At 40.6% G+C, this 23,205-nt stretch overlaps 1 protein-coding gene across 7 annotated transcripts in view; it reads right to left on the reverse strand.

The window, feature by feature from the left end:
- The window catches only part of IL16 (interleukin 16), a 117,177-nt gene that overhangs the window by 47,671 nt on the left and 46,301 nt on the right, over window positions 1-23,205 (reverse strand). Inside the window, exon 1 of one of the 7 annotated variants that reach the window (XM_082448548.1) lies at window positions 1,167-23,189. The exons of 5 other annotated variants lie outside the window; for them this stretch is intronic. In XM_082448548.1, the coding sequence (XP_082304674.1) occupies window positions 1,167-1,244 (78 nt within the window). In that variant the 5' untranslated portion in view covers window positions 1,245-23,189. Of the gene's footprint in view, window positions 1-1,166; window positions 23,190-23,205 lie in introns of those variants that run through there. One more of the 7 variants, XM_082448551.1, reaches the window with a different exon arrangement.

Raw genomic sequence — 23,205 nt, forward strand, 5'->3', positions numbered from 1 at the left:
GATGATCAAGTAAGTTCCATCATTCTGGCACATAATAGGCACTTAGAAACAGTCACTGAAAGAATATTATATAAAGAGATTTCTTAATATTGAACCATCCATGCATTCTTGAGTGTATTACAATTTTCTTATACTGCTGATTTCTCGCCGTAAAGATTTCATTTAGGGCTTGAAAAATCAATAGTCTTAAGTTAAATTTGGTTATCATTCTGTTATTCTTTTTCTACCTTGCCATATTGATCCAATTTTCCCTGCTTCTTTTTTATACTAATAATTTGGGAACTCATTGTACTGAGTCTATAAGCAGTATGTATTAAACCACATACTTGAACTCATCTCTCGATCAGGGTCAGTGATGAAATAGAAAACATATGACCCTTCCTCATGTAAGATGAGAATCTGAAACAACTTTCACGCACTTCCCTCTTCTCACCCTGGTATTTTAGAAACAGAGAACAGATGGACAGAAGGCTAGAGGTTAACAATGAGGATAATGGTATTAATTATTTTACTTCTCTTCCCAGAACTACTTTTTGTATCTTTTTTTATTGCATAACTTTATTAGCCACAATGATCTTGACTTAATTCTTGAGTTATGTTGGTTTTATCCCTCACGACCATAAACCTTAGGAGAGAAAGAGAGAGTGTGGGTATGTGTGTGTGTGTTCTCAGGAAAGCTGTGCAGATGGAAAGCTCTCTGAATATTTGCATGTCTGAGAATGTCTTCCTGTGGTCGTCACACTTGAATGATTTGCTGAGTATAGAATTTAGGGGTATTGGTTATCCTATCTAGAAACTCTAGTTGGCTCAAATGCTACCTGGGATTTAGTGTTTTAGCATAGAGGTTTGCTAGGGGTACCTGCCACCCTTTTCTGACAGGTCTGTCTTGTTCAAAGCCAGGCTTGGCAGTGCTGGTTTATTTCGTGTGCCAAGTGCCTGCCGACTTCCAGCACCTGGTACATTTCCCAGAGTGGAAGGAGGGAGGATCTACCGCTGCCTCTCACTATGCACCAAGTAACCCATCCTCCCCTCCAGCCCCCGGCATTGTGAGCTGGGAGGTATTGGGGATGAGGGGTAGCTGACCCCTGTCCCACTCATTCCCCAGGCCTTTCCCTCCCGTGTGGTCAATGGCAGGCTAACAAGCCCTTCCCTCAATCCAGTCTCACCTGCACTATGTCATGCAGAAAGTTCTCATGGGTTCCAGAATGTGGTTGGCCCCTTTCCGTGGCTTCCTGTTCTGACATGCTTTTCTCCCTATTGGTAGTTTTTTTTTTTTTTTTTTTTTTGATAGAAATTTCTAAGAGGTGGGGGAGTTAATAAAGTGTACTCTGTAACCATCTGGAGCCAGAAGTCCACTCACAGCCTTTTTTTCTTTTTAAAACTGTATCCAGTTCTGACACAAGGGGATCCTGCAAGAAACCACATATCAATTCCCTTTTATTTCTTGTACACATCAATGTTAAAATCAGAGAACTCATCTTCCCAGACATTCATTTTCCTTTTCACCAGCAGATGGCGCTATATTAACCTGAACAAAATTATCTTCTCTAACCAGGGTAGCCCAGGAAATGTTTTAAAGGAGAGAACAGGGATTATATGGAAGGTGGTTTAGTTCAGTTGAATTCTTGAGACTCCATATTTCTAGGATTTAGCAAAATGATTGGTTCTTTGAATTAGCTGTTTCATACGATATGGTAGTCAAAAGATATTTCTTAGCTCCAATAGTTTCTCAAGGTCATGTCCTAATTCTAATATCAAGACTGCCCTCTGGCATTATTCCCACCTCTTCATGTTCTCCAGTGAGACTATGAAAGTAAATAATAACATGTTATTTCAGTAGCTCTTTTGGATTCACTGATAAAACAGCCAGTATGTCTACTTGTTTGAAGTGAAGCCTTATTTGCAAAGTACAACTGAAATGTATTTCCCCCCAAATATCTAGTAAGATGAAGATAAATAAGTAAATGAGGTAAACACAAAACATAGAATACTAAGTATCTTTTAAAATAATGCTTATAAAGAGCTTTTGGGATATAGATATACTTGTATTATCATGGTAAGTTAGAAAAAAAAGATATTATGATCTGAATAGAGTCTGACTACAATCATGTAAAATAGGCCTAGAAAAAGGACTGTAAATAAATACACCAAAATAGTAACACTCTTTCATTCACCATATTTTACTAAGCATTTACTACGTACGAGGCACTATTCCAAGGATGAGGATATGGCAGTACTCGAGAAAGACAAGGTCTTGCTCTCATGAATTGGCAGGATTGTGTTTGGGTGATGGGATTATAGTTACTTATTTTCTCTTTTACAACTTTCTGTATTTTTCATATATTCTATAATGAGCATGTATTACTTCAGACCAGAAACAAGTGATTAATTTTACATTTATTTCCATTGTCACATTAGAAGACTTAAAGTATATTTATTGTTAAATTTCTTTCTTTTAATCCTCTTTATAAAGCTCCCTGCCCAAAACATGATTTAGAAATTGCTTGACATATAAAGCCAATTGATGGCAGAAGAATCATAGAAATGGAGTCATTTTTTTTTTTTGTCCAGATTACCTGGAAATGGTTAACGCCACATTCAGAACAGGGAATCTTAAAAGACTCTAGACCTTATCCAAAAGAAATTGAGCCAGCCGGATCAACCACTCGGCCACCCTGTTCTCTACATTTCAGTGGCTCAGCTTTTTCTGGCCATGGCTCCAGGAACAGTAATCTCACTGTGGACATGCCGACCATAGATCCTCTGCTGCCTGCGCAAAGTTTATGGACGAGTCCTTCTACTTCACAACTCTATGTCCTCCAGCCAAAGCTGTCTCAGACATGAGACATGTAACCTCTGCCATGTAGCCAGTCTCTGAACTAGCTGAAGCTTTCAATGAGTTGCATCTAACCAGGCTACTGTCAAGCTCTTGGATAGTTGTGAAAAATGGAGGTGCTTCACTTTGACGTGGCTGTGGTATGAATCTGCTCACTGGATAGCTGCTACAGGGAAGAATGGAAATGTGCTACCATAAACAGAAGATGAGATCTAAGTAGCAATTTTCTATCAGACATATATGTAAAAAACTATATGGCCCCTAAAAGCTCCAAAAATAGAGGCAATGCACAAGTTCTATGGACCTTCTATTTCCTGGACATCAACAAGTATCCAGTGCTCATCTAGACTCTGAGATCATCTCAAGGTATTATTCATTCTTTTTAATCATAAAACCCTGAGCATAATGTTTCTCCACGAGATATGCACAGTGGGATAGAGCAGATAAAGGGTCATGAGGCCAGCAGCATTAAGCCTCTTATGACCCTGGACTGGTCAGTTGATTGGTCTTGGCATCCTCTTTTGTAAGGTGAAGGGTTGGTCTAAACAACTTCTATAACCACTTTCGGCTCTATACTTCTGAATGTAACTGATGATTATGTTTAAAGAGCAAAAGGGCTACTGTCCTCTCTGAAAGTGATCACACGTCAGAAGATCATTCACAAGGACAAAACATCCTCCCTTGGTTCCCTGGCCCCTCTCCGTCTGGCAAGGATGTCCTGGGTGGAGTGGTTTCTCATCAAAGGAGTCTCTGTAGGAGCCCCTACGAACATTTGCACAGAACAGAACTCTTCTATTCTTGCTCCCAAGGTGGGGCTGCTCTTGAGGCCAAGGATTTGTCACTGAGGTCAGAGGCTGGCAAAGTCATTTCCAGACACATTTCCCCTTGTTCTCCTCAGAGACTGCAACCCAGAGCAGCAGTTCTGTGGGTGGTGTGCCCCATCATTACCTGGGTGGCAGTCTCTACATGTATCAGTCCCACTGGTGCCTGAGTGGGGAATGAGGTAGACTGTCCAGAGAGCCCTCCCAAAGTAAGGACCAGTCACGTAACTGCTAGGACTTAACAGCCAACCCCAAGAAATGGAAAAAACCCATGATCCGCATGTAACCAAGGAATAAACCTGGAATGAAGATGCAGAATTCTGGGGCATTTTTTTCTACAAGCAACATTATTCTGGAGTCTAAACTGTTCCCCAAAGGTCACAAGGCTCTATTACTCTGTTAGAAGGGTTCATTTTGTATACAGACCCTTAACATTGCTGACACAGCTTGATGCTTCTGGAGCTTGGTGACTGCATTCCTCTTACATACAAGCCTTTCCATTTTCTCTTTGAACTAAGATGCTATAGTTGCTCCAGTCTAAGGGAGCCACAAAATGGAATCCAACTGCCCTCCTGATCAAGGCTTGTTTCCTGTGGTTGGGCTGATCATGCAGCAGCAGACTTGATCTTTAAGTCATAAGGATAAATAACTGGCCCCAGCAGATTGGTTCTGGGATGGTCACATGGTCATGTGGGATGCTGAGGCCACATACCTCATGATATGGAGAGGAAGGGTGGAAACCAGAAACCTAGGAGTCCTCCAAAAGTCCTGCTTCTCCTCCCGTGGTCCCTACATGACCACAGCCACAAAGTCCTTGTAATTCTACCTTCTCAAAATTCCCCAACACATCCATTCTTGCTGGCTATGTTCTAGTTCATAGTATATCTTTTAGATTAGGCTATTACAATGGCCTATGGGATCTAAGAAAAGTATTTTTAAGAATATTTTTAACAAATAGTCTGGGACAACTGGATATCCACCTGTAAAAGAATGAAGTTGGACCCCTTCCTCACACCATACACAAAAATTAATTCAAAATAAATATAGACCTACAAGTAAGAGCTACAACGATAAAACTCTTAGAAAAAAAAATATAGGACTAAATATTCATGACCTTGGGTTAGAGAAAGACTTGGTAGATATGACATCAAAAGCACGAGTGACAAAGGAAAATACAGATAAATGGACTTCTTCAAAATTAAAACCTTTTGTGTTCTAAAGGACACCATCAAGAGAGTGAAAAGACAACCCACAGAATTGAAGAAAATATTTGCAACTCATATATCTGATAAGGGACTTGTATCAAGAATACATAAAGAGGGACTTCCCTGGTGGCTCAGTGGTTAAGACTCCATGCTCCCAATTCAGGGGACATGGGTTCGATCCCTGGTCAGGGAACTAGACCCCACATGCATGCTGCAACTAAGAGTTCGCATGCCACAACTAAGGAGCCGGCGCAACCAAATAAATAAATAAAATGTAACCAAATAAATTAATTAAATATTTTTTAAAAAAGAATATATAAAGAACTTTTACAATTCAATTATAGAAAGACAAATAATCCAATTTTTAAAACGGACAAAGGATCTGATTAGATATCTTCCCAAAGAAGATATACAAGAAGCCAAGAGGCACATGAAAACAGATTCAACATCATTAGCCATCAAGGACATGCAAATCAAAACCACAATGAGATACCACTTTACACCAACTAGGATGGCTATCATCACACCCACTTAACATCCACTAATATATGGAGGATTTGGAAAAAATAGAACCCTCATACATTGCTGGTAGAAATAAAAAATGATGCAGATGCTTTGGAAACAGCTTGGCAGTTCTTCTAAAAGTTAAATATACAGTTACCAGATGACCCAGCAATCCCTTTCTTAGGTATATACTCAAGAGAAATGAAAATATACATCCACACAAAAACTTGTGCACAAATGTTCAAAGCAGCATTATACATTATAGCCCCAAAGCAGAAACAACCCAAGTGTCCATCTGCTGATGGACAGGTGAATAAAGTATGGTATATCGAGACAATGGAATATGATTTGGCATTAAAAAGGAATGAAGTACTAATATATGCTATAACATAATGACCCCTGAAAACATTACTCAAGTGAAAAAAGCCAGTGACAAAAGACCATATACTGTATGATTCCATTTATAGTAAATGTCCAGAATAGGCAAACCTATAGAGACAGAAAGTAGATTAGTAGATGATTAAGGATGGAGCAATAGTGTGGTGGGGAGGGGGTAATGAGGAATGACTGCTAATGGGTATTAGATTGCTTTTGTGGGTAATGAAAACGTTCTAAAATCAGATAACGGTGAAGGTTGCACCACTCTGTAAATACACTAAAAATCACTCAATAGTATACTTTAAATTAGTGAATTGTATGGTGTGTGAGTTATATCTTAATAAAACCACTTAAAAGGGAATATTCATCCATTCATTCATTGATTCAAAGTTTCCCTGCCCCCAGTCTTTTCTCACTTCAATCCCTCTACACTCTGCTGACAGCATGATTTTACAAAAATGCAGATGGTATGCATGAGACTTCCTAATTAAATCTATGATGTATTCAAGATCAAATCCAAACTCCCTGGCATGTCACTGAAGGTCCTTCCTTCTCTAACACTACCAAAAAATAAATAAATAAAATAACCCAATCAAAAAATGGGTGGAAGATCTAAATAGACATTTCTCTCAACAAGGACATACAGATGGCCAAGAGGCACATGAAAAGCTGCTCACCATCACTAATTATTAAGAAATGCAAGTCAAAACTACAATGAGGCATCACCTCACACCTGTTAGAAGGGGCATCATCAGAAAATCTACAAACAACAAATGCTGGAGAGAGTGTGGAGAAAAGGGAACACTCCTCCACTGCTGGTGGGAATGTAAATTGATACAGCCACTATGGAGAACAGTATGGAGTTTCCTTAAAAAACTAAAAATAGAATTACCATATGACCCAGAAATCCCACTACTGGGCATATACCCAGAGAAAACCATAATTCAAAAAGACACATGCACCCCAATGTTCATTGCAGCACTATTTACAATAGCCAGGTCATGGAAGCAACCTAAATGCTCATCGACAGATGAATGGATAAAGAAGTTGTGGTACATATATACAATGGAATATTACTCAGCCATAAAAAGGAATGAAACTGGGTCATTTGTGGAGACGTGGATAGACCTAGAGACTGTCACACAGAGTGAAGTTAAGTCGGAAAGAGAAAAACAAATATCGTATATTAACGCATATATGTGGAATCTAGAAAAATGGTACAGATGAACTGGTTTGCAAGGCAGGAATAGAGACAGATGTAGAGAACAAAAGTATGGGCACCAAGGGGGGAAAGCAGGGGGTGGGGGTGGGGGTGGTAGGATGAATTGGGAGATTGGGATTGACATATATACACTAATATGTGTAAAATAGATAACTAATAAGAACCTGCTGTATAAAAAAATAAAATAAAATTCAAAAAATGAAAATGAGGAAAAGATAGGAGCAGGCATTTCACTGGAGAGGATATACAGATGGTAAATAAGCACATGAAAATACATTTAACATTATCAGCCATTAGTGAAACACAAATTAAAACCACAATGAGATATCACTACACACCTCTCAGAATGGCTAAAATTTAAAATAGTGACATCAAATACTAAGGAGGATACAGAGAAACTGGATCACTTACACTTTGTTTACATGAATGTAGAATGGTACAGCCACTCTGGAAAACTGTTCAGCAGTTTCTTTAAAACTAAAACACAAAACTATGGCACAACCCAAAAATCGCACTCCTGGGCATTTATCCCAGTGAACAGAAAATTTATGTTCACACCAAACCTATACAGGAATGTTAACATCATCGCTATTCATAATTGCCCAAAAGTGAAAACACCAAAGATGTCCTTCGAGGGTGAATGGTTAAACAGACTGTGTTACATTTGTTCTAGGGAAGGATTGGTTCAAGGATTCCCGAGGATACCAAATCTGCAGATGCTCGAGTCCCTTATGTCCAGTCCGCCCTCCCTATCTGCGGGTTCCGCGTTCGCTGGTGCAACCAGCTGGGGATCGTGGAGGCAGAACCTGCAGATACCGAGGGATGACTGCACACCCCTGCCATGCAATGCTTACTACTTGGTAGTAAAAAGGAACTAACTACTGATACATGCAAAAACCTGGATGAACCTGCAGAGAATTATGCCGAGTGAAAAAAAACCAGTCCCCAAAGGTTACATACTGTGTGGTACCATTTACACAAAGCTCTTGAAATGACAAAAGTATAGAAATGGCTGCCATAGGTGAAGGCGGAGGTATAGGTGGGAGACAACTGAGTGTGGCTATAAGAAAGCAACATAAGGAATCCTTGTAGTAACAGAAATTGTTCTGTATACTGACTACTTCAATACCAATAATCTGACTGTGACAGTATACTATAATTTTACAAGATGTTACCATTGGGGGAAACTAAGATATATGGATCTCTTTGTATTATTTTCTCATATCTTCATATGAATCTCCAACAATCTAGAAACTATTTAATTTCAAAAACTATTTTAAGATGCATTTCTATATTCCAGAAAATAACAGTTAGAAAATAGGATTATTAAAAAAGATGACATTTACAATTGCACCAGAAAATAAAGAATGCCTAGGAACTAATCCAATGAAAGATATGTAAGCCCTTTCTGAAAAAAATTACAAAACTTACTGAAAGTCATTAACTAAGGCCTGAATAACAGAAAGGTATATTATGTTCATGAAAATGGGAGGCTTACTATTCTATAAATGTAAGTTCTCCCCCAAATTCATTTACAGATTTAATGCAGTACTAACCAAAATTTCAAGTGTTTTTTAGAACATCACAAACTGATCCTTAAATTTTTATCAAGAAGTCAAGGGCCTCAAAGAAAGACACAGACCTTAATAAGCACGAAGAGAGAGAAATTTCAATACAAGAGAACAATACTTATTTTAAAAACATAATGATCAAGACAGTAGTTTTGGCATAACAGAAGCAAACTGACCAATAGAACAGGACAGAGAGCCTAGAAACAGCTTCACGTTCATATGAGGAAACTTGATCTGTGAGAGAACTAATACTATACTTATATCTGTGGGGAAAGAGGGTCACTTCAATAGGCCTGCTGGGAAAACAGATTAACCATGTGGAAAAAATGATAATGTACCCCTACACTTCACAAATACCGATTCCAGGTGGATTAAAGATGTAAAGACAAAAGACAAAATTATAAGATGCTCAGAAGACAGTAGAAGAGAACAGACATTATAAGAGAATGTGTTTACTTTAGAAAAGGGTGAAATTTTCCAATAAGATACAAAAAGCACAAAGTACAAAGGACATGATTGACAACTCCCACATTAAAATGAAGAACTTCTGCTCTTCACCTAAAGGGGTAAAAGGACACGCTAAAAATTAGGAAAAGAAAAAGACCAACAACTTAAAACAAAAACAGAAAAAGCTTGGGAGGACCTATCACATAAGAGGAAATTCAAAAGTTCCATAAACACGTGAAAGTATGTGCAGTCTTTCTAGTAATTAGGGAAATGCAAATTACAATCAATACGAAAGGCAATTTAATAGGCCCCAGACTGGAAAGTTTAAAAGCCTGATGATATCAAGAATTGATGGGGACTTTCCTGGTGGTCCAGTGGTTAAGATTGCACCTCCCAATGCAGAGAGTGCAGGTTTGATCCCTGGTCAGGGAGCTAAGATCCCACAAGGCTCACGGCCAAAAAACCAAAACATAAAACAGAAGCAATATTGAAACAAATTCAATAAAGACTTTAAAAAATGGTCCACATCAAAAAAAATCTTTAAAAAGAAAACTGATGAAGGTGCAGAGCAATCAAGAAACTTACACCTGTTGATGGAAGGGTAGATGCCACAATCACTTTAGAAAATAATTTGGCGTATCTGGTACAAATGAAGATACTCATACCCTAAGACTCACTGATTCCTCATCTATTTTTATGCCCTAGTGAAACTTGCAGACATGCACATGGAGAAATGTACAAGAGTGACCGTTGCAGTACAGTCTCTGAAGAGGAGTAAAGGGAAATATCCCCAAAGACCGTCCATAGTAGGATGGATAAATCAATTGTGTGTTCACAAAATAGAATACCATGAAGCAATGAAGATCAATGAACCACAGCAAAATGGAATAACATGAATAAATTTCTGGAACATAACACGGAGTAACAGAAGTAAGTCTATGCAATTGCGATCATATCATCTTCAAAAATAACTAGAACTGAGACTTCCGGTTCTAGGACAAGACGGTGTCGACTCACTTTCCTCCTCTCTGCTAAATACAACTAAATACCCTGGACATTATTCAACAGATAACAATAAAAAGATTCTGAATGCCAGCAAGGAGAAGGTTAACTGGCGAGTGACCACAGAACTTGAGGAATGACAGCCTGGTGAATTCTTTGTGTTTTCTTATAAAGCACTATATACCCAAATCAAGCACTAGAAAGGCCTGCAACCCAGAACTGCCAATAGGCAATGACAAGAAACAAGCAGACAAACAACAATGCTCTCTCTGGTCTGGCCAAAAGACCAGGAAACGGGAAACACCAACAAAGACCTAGTGGGATCCCCAGCCCCTGCCCCACAACCAGGGTACCAACAGGAGGTGTGACACGTCTGTCTTGGCAGCAGCAAACCCTGGCAGGTGTCCCAGCCCCTGTTCCACAACTAGAGCACCGGCAGGTGGTCCAATCTACCTGCAGCAGTGGCAGCAGCAAAGCCCCAGGCTGACCCAGCCCCCAGTCTATAACTGGGGCACAAGCAGGAGGTTGATCCACCTGTGTGGGCAGGATCAGTATTCCTGCCCTCCAGCTAGTGGCAAAGGAGACACAGGGCCAGAAGCTTCTGCCCATCCTCACACTGAGCAGCAGATGGTCACCAGTGATACCGGCAGGCCAGAGAAGCTCTCTCCATCTCAGCAGGCAGATCTGCAGGGATTAAGCAAGAGCTCTAGCCATGCCAGAAAAATGAAGCAGACCAGAATAGCATAGCAAGGGCTCTTAAAACTAAAATGTCATTACAACAAGAGCCCACAAAAGTAGTCCAGAACTATATGTTAAACGTAAGCAGGTGGCTGCCTACTAAAATGGCAGATTTAAACCAGATCAAGAGACTCCAACATAATAATGCAAATGTCCAAGATACAATTAAAAGTCATGTCTAACATCAAGAACAAGGAATACATGATTTGAATAAGAAAAGACAACCACTGATGCCACTACAAAGATGAATCAGATGTCAGAATTATCTGACAAGGATTAGAAAGCAGTCATCGTACAAATGCTTCAACAATCATTGACAAATTCTCGTGATACAAATGAAAAATTAAAAGACATCAACCAAGAAACAGAAGCTTTTTTAAAAGAAGCAAATGGAGATTAGAGAACTGAATTCAAGAAACCCAAAGAAATTAACACAAAATACCTCATAATTAAACTTCTGAAAACCTATAGACAGAGGAAAAAAATTCTTAAAAACAACCAGAGAGAAATGATACATTACCTCCCCAAGAAAACACCAAGTCAAAAGACAGATTTCACATCTGAAAACATGGAAGGCAGGAGGAAGGAAGACAATATTTTTCAAGTGAAGAAAAATTCATGCCAACTATAAATCCCATATTCATCAAAAATACCCTTCAGAAACAAAGAGGAAATAAAGATATTCTCAGATGTAGGAAAAACTAAAAGAATGTGTTGCTAGAAGATCTACCCTTAAAGAAAGAATGTCTCAAAGGAGCTCTCCAAATGAAAAGAAAATGATAAAACAACTGGAAACTTCAGGAAGAAAAGAACAGCAGAATTGGTAAAAACAGGAGTAAACATAAAAGATCATTTTTCCCTTCATGAGTTTCTTTAATCATATTTGTGGTTGAAGGAAAAGTTGTAACGTCATCCGACATGGTACTCAATGGATATAGAGGAAATATTTAAGACATGAAGAGAGTAAAGGGGCTTAAATGAAGTCAGTTTTCACTCAAAATAGCGAAACGGTTGTACCAATATGGCAATACATAGCAATATAACAATATGATAACATAGCAACCACTATGAAAATTATAAATAGTGATATACTCAAGAATATTGTAAATAAATCAAAACAAAACTCTGAAAAATGTTCCAGTAATCCACAGAAAGGCAAGAGAAAAGCAACGAAGGAACAAGAAATAGAGGAAACAAACAGAAAACAAATAATAAGGTGGCAGACTTAAGCCCCAACATATTAATCATTACTTGAAATGTAAATGATTTAAACACACTGATTTTTCTTTAAATGTAAACAATCTAAATACATCCAAAATAGAGAGATTGACAGAGTAGATAAAAATTTAAAATGACCCAACTATACGCTGTCCACTTGAAAAAAATGACATAGGAAGGTCAAAAGTAAAAGGATTTTAAAAAGATATGAAAAGATGAATAAAAAGTAGCTAGAACTAGTGAATACATCATTCAGGAATATAAACAGATATGGTACACTCTAAAGAAAAGCTGGGGAATGAGAGCCCCACAATTAAGGATAGTGGTTACCTCTTTGAGGAGTGGGAATGGGATGGCAACAGGTAGGGGCACTCAAGGGACCACAAAGTTCATGGTAAGTTTTGTTCCTTCAACTTGATGATTGATAGAGAGGTATTTAGGGCAACTTTATTTTTTAGAGTGCATATACATTTTATAAATTCATTTTTATATTCTCAGTATTTGACAAAATATTTTTAAGATCCTAAAATAATAAATTATGATACATCCATGTGATGGAAACTCACACAGGTTTTAACATTTTTTCAGACATTCTCCTGTGACTAGTACCCAGAATTCATTCTTCAATGGGAACACATACATTTGTGTTTCTGTCATAAGTTACTGTAGTAAAATAAGGAGACACAGCATGGCCTAGAAATCCAGAGGGAGAAGGTTGTTTCAAGTAGGGATAGTGGAAACTAAAGAATAAAGGAAGGATCGGGAAAAGCTTCGTGGCCGATATTCTGTTGACACTGAGCCTTAAAGGATGACTAAGACATGGATTCACGAAGACAAGAGTCAAGAAGGTATTCCAAGCAGAAGGTATTCCAAGCAGCGGGGGCATCAAGGGCAGAAGCCTGGAGAGAGTAACTAGTGGGACGGATGCAAAGAATAGGGAGAAGCCTTAGGTGGCCTGTAATGTACATATGAAGGGCCATACTGAGAAACAAGAGTAGGAAGGGTAGATGGTTTACTACTTCTTCCCAATTCACCTTCTCCTCCTGCTTCTTTCCACCAAACCCCCTTTCCCTAACCAAATGGTGTCCTGTCAGAACCAATGAGGTTCAGAAGACCAGCTTCCAAGCAAATAGCTCCAAATGTCTTTGACTATGGAAAGAGCAACTAGAAATCACGTGTAGCGATGTCTGGAAGACAGCAAGGGCTCCTTAAACATACCTGTGGGCCGGCCCTCCCGTTTCCTGCACGTGGACCACCCTAGGCTCCCTCCCCACACACAGGGGATGTGGCTACTCCGTGGGAGTCCTGGAGTCCCAAGCTTCCCTCCCAGGGGCTGCTCTCAGCCTCCACAAGCTGCTCTTCTGTGGCAGGAAGAGGCAAGCGGCCAAAGGATTGGGTTTCCCACTTGCCAAGGAAGGCTGGGCCTCAAAGCCACAGGCTGAGCTGCTCGCAGGCAGCAAGACGAAGAAACTTGTCTGCTCAGAGAGGGCCTTGACCACCCTCTCTCCCCGCAACAGCACATGCCAGAGATTCAGACGGTTGATCTGACCTCATCATATCCTGAGTCACTCTGCATGAGTGGTGACTTTGCCTAACCGATAATTTGAATTTGTAAAGAAAAGCAGGGTTTTCCACACTACAGAGGCCATTCCCATGTGCATCAAAGCATTCTGCATCCTTTTAGGAAGGCAGCCCCAGAGGGAGGGCCTCCCACACGTCTGGCCTCATCTGCTGCTCTCCTATTCCCAGATCGAGTGTCCAGTGACTCCAGACCCCAACCAGTGGGAATGCCCAAAGCAATGTCCAATGTAAACCCATGTGTTGGCTCAAAAAAACCAATGCCAGCTCAGGCTATGTCAATAGACTCTAGGCCTTAAGGGTGGCCTCATTATACTCATTTATGCAACAACCGTTCTTCCCACAAATATTTATAGAGCCACTACTATGTGCCAGTACCCAATCTCATCCAGTGCCATAAAAAGAGTGCCAGCTCCAGGGTAGATAAATACTGGCTTCAGGCTTCTTTGGTGATCTGCTAATATTTAGCTAGAGAGAAACTGAGAAACAAATGAGGTGGGAGGCATCAGATTGCATCAAAGGACCTTGCGCCCCCAACCCGTCTCTCTCCCCTGGGTCTATCAGATCAAGAGCAAATCACACCACTCATGTGTACAGCCCTAGGCTGGAGGGGTGCCAGGGTGGCTGTTTGCTGGAGTTGGGGGGTGATGATTAGAGAATTGCAAGGTGTCCACATTCTTGCAGGTAAGACCTCGTGTGGTACTGGACTGTGCTGTGGGTAGTAGAAGAAGGGAAGCATGGCCGGTGGCCAAGAGCCAAGAAAAGTCTCTCCCTGTGCCACCACATTCCAGTGCAAAATGCTGAGAAATCCAAGAACTTACTTGAACTTGGCTGTCCAAGTACTTATGAAGGTACGTTTGTCAAGGGAGGAGGACAGAACATATATTTTTAAACATATTTTTACCTTGATTTATAACTTTTAAACATGGAGATATTTGGCATGTAGATCTCCATTGGTTCTCTTGTCCCAGATCCTGCCCGTGTTAGAGGCAGGCCTGCTTCAGGCAGAAGGAAAGCGATCGCAATGAGAGGCACAGAAATGCAGGAATGAATGAAGAATGATGGAACCGGTAAACATGTGAATTAATGGAAATGAATACTGACTCTACAGAACAATAATAATTATCTAGTATTGAGTTTTAAATGTTTGTAGACTTGAGATGCATGACGATAATATCCAAAAAAGAAGTGGGACATGTAAATGGAGCTGTGTGTCTAAGGTCTAAGTGTTGTCTGAGAACTGATAAGAGTACAAATTTATAGGAGACTAAATCATTAAGAACATAGGTTGTATATTTTAATGGTTAAAAAACAGTAAAAAATGTATAACTAAGAAGCTAATAGAAGGGCAAATGGAGCAGTAAAAAAAAAATGTATTAATCTAAAAGAGGGCAAGAAGAGATGAATAAAAAAAACAAATGTAAAACTTTGGGGACAACTAGAAACCAAAAATTAAGAGAGTAGATATAGACCCAAACTCATCTGCAATGACATTAAATGTAAATGGTATCAATACTCACTATTATAAGATAAAGATTGTAAGATGGAAGAAAAATAACCTAATTACATGCTGTTTACATGAAATATTCCTTATATAGGTGAACACAGGTTGTAGATAAAAAGAGGAAAAAAGATATGCAATGCAAACACTAACCAAAAGACAGTAGGCTAAGCTATACTAATATCAGATCATTTTTCTGCAAAAGTAATTGATAGACTAAAGAGGACTATTCCAAAATTATAAAGGTGTTAATCCACCAGGAAAATATTTTTAAATGCTAAATGTGTATGCACAGTAAAAATATAACTTCAAAATATATAAAGCAAAAATTGACAAAACTAAAAGGAGAAGTAAATCTACAATCATAACTGGAGTCTTTAACACACTTCTCTCAGTAGCTAATAAAGGAATGGAATCAATAAAGATAAAGCTGATCTGGAAAATGTGATTATCGGACTTGACCTAATTGACATATATGGAACACTGCATCCAACAATAACAATATATATATTCTGTCTCAGCGATACCCACTGAGTAAAGTTATCCACAATATGTTCTCTTCTCTGACTACAGAATAATCAATCTAGGAATAGAGAGAGAAAAAGAAAAATTAGAAAGTCCTCAACTACTTGGAAATGAAACAATACAATTCTAAATAAACCATGAGTCACACAAGAAATCACAAGAGAAAAATATACACATCTTTATCTATTTACCTACTTATCTAAAATAATGAAAATATAGAATATCAAGTTTTATGGATGAAACTACTAAACTTAGAGGGAAATTTATAGCATTGGATAAGGAAAAAAGCTGAAAATCGATTATCCAAGCTTCCTCCAAAAAGCTAGAAAAATAAAAACAAAAAATTAGACCTAAAGAATGTAAAAGAAAGGAATAATAAGGATGAGAGTAGAGATTAATTAAATAGAAAACATAGGACAGAGAAATTCAACAAAATCAAAAGCTTTGAAAAGACATAAAATAGATATAGCACTGGAATGTTAGATGAATTTTTAAAAAGAGAGAGAGAAGGCAAAGTATTAATATCAGGAATGAAAAATGGACATCACTACAGTACAAACACACATCCATGTCCACACACACACACACACACACACACACACACACACACAAAGTATAAATAAAGCTGGGGAAATCTGAATGAGATGAGTAGGTTTATCAATGTCAAAATGCTGACTGTGATATTGTACTACAGTTTACAAATATTACCTATGAGGGAAACTGGGAGAGGATACACAGCATCTCTCTGTATTATTCTCTACAACATCGTGTAAATCTACAATTATCTCAATAAATTTTTCAATTAAAATGTACTAATAGTTTATGAACAACTTTATGCGAATAAACTCATAAAAAAATCCTAGAACAAAAATGCATCTTATCAAAACTGATACAGGAAGAAATTAAAAATCAAAACATTCCTGTATCTATTAAATAGATTCAATGGTAGTTTAAAGCCTTTCCACAAAGAAATCTCCAGGCCCAGATGGCTCATGGGTGAATCTTCCAAGCATTTAAAAAAGTATAGCACCAGGACTTCCCTGGTGGTCCAGTGGTAAAGAATTTGCCTTACAATGCAGGGGACATGGTTTCGATCCCTGGTCAGGAACTAAGATCCCACATGCCACAGGGCAACTAAGCCCATGCGCCTCAACTAGAGAGTCCACGTGCCGCAAACTACAGAGCCCACGCGCTCTGGAGCCCACGCGCCACAACTAGAGAAGAGAAAACCCGCATGCCACAACTAGAGAGAAGCCTGTGTGCCGCAACGAAAGACCCTGCGTGCCGCCAAGACCCAACACAGCTGAAAATAAATAAACAAATAATAAATAAGAAGTAAAATAAAATTTAAAAATAAAAACGTATAGCACCAGTATTAGTCAAACTATTCCAGAGGACGGAAAAGACAAAATATTTCCTAACTCATTTCATGAGGCCCACATACTCATAATATGAAAATCAGACAAGGACATTACAAGAAAGGAAGATTTTAGGTTAATCTCTCTCACAACACAAATGGCAAAAATCACAAACAAAACATTAACATATCAAATCCACAGTTATATTAAAAGGATAATATACCAGAACTAAATTGAGTTTATTCCAGGAATGCAACGTTGTTTTAACATTTAAAAAAGTAAATCAATGTAATTCACCACATTAACAAGAATAAAATAGAAAAATCCATATGATTATTTCAATTAATGCAGAAAAAAAGGCATTTGATAAAACTCAACAATTCATGAGGGGAAAAATAAAACTTTTTTTCCAGCTGCAAATAGAAGGAAACTTCCTCAACCCAATAAAGAGTATCTACAAAAAAAAAAAAAAAACCAAAAACACACAAAAAACCCTACAGCAAACATATTTATTTGCAAAATAATGAAACTTCCACCTTAAGCTCAGGAATGAGATAAGGATGACTGCTATCACCACTTCTATTTTACATTATACTGTAGGCCCTAGCCCAGTGAAATAAAGGGGGGAAATGTATAAAAATTAGAAGGAAGAAATAGAGCTATGATTATTCAAAAATGGCAAAAAAAAAAAAAAAAGAATTGTGTATGCTGAAAACCAAAAAAACTTCAGCCAAACTTTGAAGAAACACATCATATCAGCAGACTGGAAAATTCAATATTGTAAAGATGTCAGTTCTTTTCAGATAAATCTATAGAGCCCATGCAATTCTAGTAAAAAGCCCACCAGAATTATCAACTCTAGTTTGTAGAACAAAGCTAGAGGACTTGTATTACCAGATATCAAAAAACTTGTGCTAAAACTATCATCATTAAAATTGTGTGATATCAGTGAAAAGAAAAAGAAAAAATACTTAGAATGGAGAGGCCAGAAATAGATAGACAGATACAGTTCTTGACTTATAAAAAAGATGACATTGTTGTACAGTGGGGCAAGGACGGGCTTTTCAAAAAATAGTGCTGGATCAATTGGATATCTATATAGGAAAAAAATTTTTTAATGTGTACACAAGGTATACAAAAATCGGCTTCATATGAATTAAAGATGTAAATGTGAAAGATAAAACCACAAAGCCTCTAGAAGCATCACGGGGGAATATCTTTATGACTTTGCAATAGACAAAAATTTCTTTAAAAGGACCCCTAGTAAATCTGGAGTCAAGCTCGACTTGTGGGATGCAGAAGTGGTATCTCTCTCCCATTCCCACCACCTCCTCTCTCCCCCCTCCCTCCACTGTCCCCCTCTGCATTTTTTGCCCCAATCCTACCCACACACCCCACCGCTCTGGCTCCCTCCAAGGAAGCACTACCTACAGCATTCGTCCACACATGCTGAGCCTCCTGGAGGGACAAGCAGGTCCCTTAGGTCAGCTTGACCTAAGCCATTCTCTTGTTTTGAGATTGCTTAGATGTCACAGTGATTGACCTGGGCCCATTCGCCTCTAGGGAGGTTCCATAATGAAGGACATAAATCCTATGACTGTAGAACGCTCTGGGAAAATGAAAGGTAACCTTGAATGCTCCTTCGAGGATGTAATTCCCCGACTACTCATCCCCTACATGGGACCCTTTCCATAAGAAAACTGAACCAGCAGAGCCATAGCTTAGGGGAGGGGACAGGGAACAGGATTAATTATGTTCACACCTGCAAGCAATCTGAGGGAAGGAATAGTATCAAATGTGTTTCTCTATCCCCAGAGGAGAGCTCATAGCCGGTGCTTTGCCAATGTTTGAGAAACAGAAGGAAAGGGATGAAGGAGAAAGGAGAAGAGAGAGGAAACAGGGTGGTTTAGGTAAGCTTCAGTCCCACCTGAGTGGGCTCCCTCCCCTTTGGCCTCAACATCCTACTTAAAGGGCGTTTAAAAATACTCTTGCCATTTGGAAAAAGACAGCGGGTCTGGAGTAGCCAAGGAGTCTGTGCATTCCCTCCTTTGAAAAGTCTAGGTCTGATACATTGCGTTTTTGTTTATTAGGTTGGGGAATCTGGCTTTGAACATTCTTCCCCAGGGGTCTGGAAGCTCCTCCTGAAAAAGGACCGTGCCAGTCCCTTAACGCACAGCACAGATCCAAATGCTTACGCCAGATTCTGCACATCCCTGCCCGGCTTTGTCACATCCCTGGGTGATGATTTACTTAATCCTAATTGTGCCAAACACAACACATCCAATAAGGCTTTTTTTTTTTTTCAGTTGGCTGTTTATCTAACTTCCTCTTTTTTAATTTTCATATTAGGCGTTTCTAGAGAAGAGGCTGATGTCACAGGGCCTCTTTCCAGATGTTGTTTTGAAATCAGTGTAACCATGGCATTGCTGGAAGCTGAGGAGTCCATCTGGGCCAACTGAGTCATGCCTGGGTGCAGGGCAGGAGCCGGGCGGGGGCTAGAGTGTCCCTGTGAGAAGGGAGAGGGAGGGGGGTGTTATTGAGTACACAGAGGCTCCTCCAGAAAAGGATATTGGGACAAGCTGTCACCTTTGACCTTTCTGCCCTGGCACTTTTGATACAGACAACTGAAACACTTACTTGCTTAGAACTCATTAATGGATAGTTAAAGATCACCTGTGCTCCTTAAAAAGAAAAAAAAAAACAGTCTTGGGTACTGAGCTGGCCAATACCCCGCTCTGCCTTCCCAGTTCATCCCTGCCTGGAACTTGACTCAAATGCCCATCACTCCTCCCCCCACCTCAGCAAACAAACCTCTTTCCAGCCTCCTCCGACCCATCCCTCTGCCTGTTCGCACTGCTGTGATCTGGATTGTCTACTTGGAGATCCTGCTTTCACCCGCTCCGGGATGCCCTTCCCCAAATAGAGCTGCACATTCCTCCTCAGCAGCCCCACGACTTCCCTTCCAGATCTGTAGCCACGCCCTGAAGCAGGAATCATCTGTTTCATCCCTGTCTTCCTCATTAGCCCATGAGCATTGCAAAGCTACAAGTCTTGCCCACAGCCTGGCACATTTAATATATGCTACTGAATTCATTAATTACTTAATTACTCAGTGCCAGTCAGTATCCCCATCCTAAAACAGAAATAATAATAATAGTATTTATTAAGCAATTACTATGTGCACTGCACTGTGGATTTTCTTATGTAAATACTTATAACTTTATCCTAAGAAAACTCATATATCATTATTAACATTCTCCATTGCATAGATGAGAAAATGGGCACACAAAAAGGTAAAGTGACCAACAAGGACCTAGTAGAGCACAGGGAACTCTGCTCCATATTAGGTAACAACTTAAATGGGAAAAGAATTTGAAAAAGAATAGACACATGTATACATATAACTGAATCACTTTGCTGTACACCTGCAACTATCAATATCACAACACTGTTAATCAACTATACTCCAATATAAAATAAAAAGTTAAAGTGAATTTTCCAGGATCACACAACTGGGAAAGCTGGACTCAAGCCCAAGCAGTCAGACTAATGAGCCCGCACCGCCAGCCCCTGTGCCATACTGCCCAACCTCGCCCCCGGAAATACAAATGCTGCTGTGACTTCCTTCCTCCCAGGAAGGAGACAATGAGATAGAGCTGTGAAAACATTTTCTAAACCAAATTATGGTGCACATGTGAATCACAGAGAGATGAAAAGGTGGAGCTTATCCTTGACCCCTTGCCAGTTTCCTGTCCTATGCCTGTTCATCTAGCTTCCCCGGGTCTCCAGCCTCCTGTCACTGGACAGGCGCCCAAAACGCAGCTCCAGACACCCTCTCCTGTGCACGGTGGCCCACGCATAAGCCCTCGGTGCCTCCTCCCCTCCACATCTTTGCTCACACAGTTCCCTCCACCTAGGATTCTCTTCCACCCACCCCTGCTTTGTCAGGTCCTGCGTCCTTCTGGCAACATCGCACCTTTTCCTGATCATTTTTGCAGCCCTGAGTATTTCCCATATTAGAACAAGCCACCTCCTTTCCCCGGGGTAGGTCAGGTCAGAACTTGCAGTTAAACTTGCTGCCTCTTGCCCCCCTCCATCCTTCCATCGACAAATCCCGTTGGCTTTGCCTTGAAAGTAAATGCCTACCCTGAGCATCCTCAGTGCCTTTCCCACGACCCTTTCAGTCCAGCCACGTCACTTCCGGCCTCGGTTATTGTCGTAGCTCTGCTGACTGGCCTCCCTACACTCCATTCTCTGCTCAGCAGCCAGAGTGCTCCTTGAAAGGATCGGGTCGCTCCCCTGCTCCGTCTTCCAAGGCTTCCCCATCCTTCTGAGAGTAAAACTCCACGTATGGTGCCTGGCTACCACCCGACTCCATCCTCCCCTGCTCTCCCCTTCCCTGAACGGCCCGTGCACCCTATTCTCCTCCAGCATTCCACAAGCACACTCTTCTCTTCCTGTCTTCGCACATGCTGTTCCCTCCGCCCGGAACACTCTTCCCCCCGATGTTCATATGACTCCCTTCTCTGCTTCATTCGTTCAGGTCATGGCTCAAATGTCACTTCTTTAGAGAAGCCTTCGTGATCACCTTTTCAAAAAGGGCAGCGACCCCTCCTCATCACTCTCTATCCCTTTATCCTGCTTCATATTTCTTCAGAGCCCTTCACCCTCTAACATTATAGCAGATGCTAAGTCGTTAACATCTGTATCCCCCCACGAGAATAAAAGCTGCCCAAGGGCAGGGACTGAGTCTGGCTTACTCCCTAGAACAGTGTCTGACATGAGTCGGTACTCTGTAAACATTGACTAAATGTACGGATACCCACCCCTAGAGATGTGCCGCCTCCTTTTGAGCCTCGTACAGCCCTGTGGGAGTGTATTTTTTTTCCTCCACTTGAGACAAGTTCCTTGAAGGCAGGGGCTGGATCCCTACTGTGCCTGGCACGTAACAGGTGCTCAGGAAATGCTTCTTCAGTTAAATAGAAGCAAGTGAAAAGTTCGTTCTGAAGTCCGCTGGAATCTCCAAATGATTTTTAAATTTCATTTACGTGAACTCTAACCTGGATAAATTGGTATTGTCATTAATAAATTTGACTCTCAGTTGGTGGATTGTATACTGGTCACATCATTGGTGGCAAACCAGGAGCCTGGCCAGGCTCCCCCAAACCCACTGAGCTGCAGGTCCCTCCTTCTACCCTATCGGGTGAGCTCAGGTCATATCAACAGAAGCCACCTTGTGGGTGATGGAGCCACCTAGGCTGGGTGGGTCCCTTGAGGTAGCTGCTTGTGTCTGGAGATTATTGGGCCTGACCTGCTAACCTGTTATATAATGTTACATGATGGTGTTTACTATTCATGTGTTAAGCAATGATTTTCTTCCTCAAGGAAGGATGCAAAAGCACTGCATCTCCTCCAAAGGTACTGGAACACCTTCCCTATTTGCTGTTGACAGTCACGTGACTGTGCCCAGCGGGTCTTGGCAGTAAGGTGTGGGAGAAGGCCCTCGGGGCTGGCCCATCCCTGAGTGAGCCGCACTGGCTCCAAGGTTCAGGGCTGTTTGGACCCTTGAGAAATCCTGCCTTTGATGGAAGGCTGAGGGCATAGGACTTATAGAGACTAATTTGAGAGTGAAATTCTTTAATCAGCCTCTATTTCACAGTACCCTGCAATTTCCACCTTGCTATAATAACAAAAATTGAAATATGGTCTAACAGAAGAGAAAACATTCTGAAATTTGGCAAGTCTCCAAACCCTACTTTGTTTTCCCTCTCCCCCTTCCCTTACGGCTCTGCTGCCAGCCCTCACTCACACCTGTGTTGGAACTGGCAAGGGGCACCTGGGGAATGTTCTCGGTCAGCATTCAAGTGCAAACTCACTCAGGCTGTACTCCTTGCCCTGCTCGACCTTCCGGCTCCTTCTCAGTCCAGGCCCTATAAGTCAGCTTCTATCAGGTTCTCGACTGGATTTGATTTGAGCTGCCTGTGGTGTGCTGGATACTGTCTGTCTGGAGATGAGCCCTTCCCAGTGTATTGCACCTGGCATTTTCCAGCAGGGACCCAGGCTCAGTTTACCTGGGGCTGACACAGTATCTCAAAGAATGTCTCAAGCAGGAAGGTTAACTGAGCCTGATTCACTGCCATGCTCCTTGTCATCATTCCAGAGGGCCCTGCCTCAACTTCTTCCCTGCTCTTGTTCAGAATGAGAACTCTGTGCCTTCCTGACTTTGGAATAAAAAGACGCGAAGACTTGCATTCACAGCACCGGAAGGCAGCCGCAGGCTCCTCCAGCCCCACAAATCCTG

Source organism: Balaenoptera physalus, assembly GCF_965194825.1.
Source record: "Balaenoptera physalus genome assembly, chromosome: 2".
In the NCBI taxonomy this organism is placed as follows: Eukaryota; Metazoa; Chordata; class Mammalia; order Artiodactyla; family Balaenopteridae; genus Balaenoptera; species Balaenoptera physalus.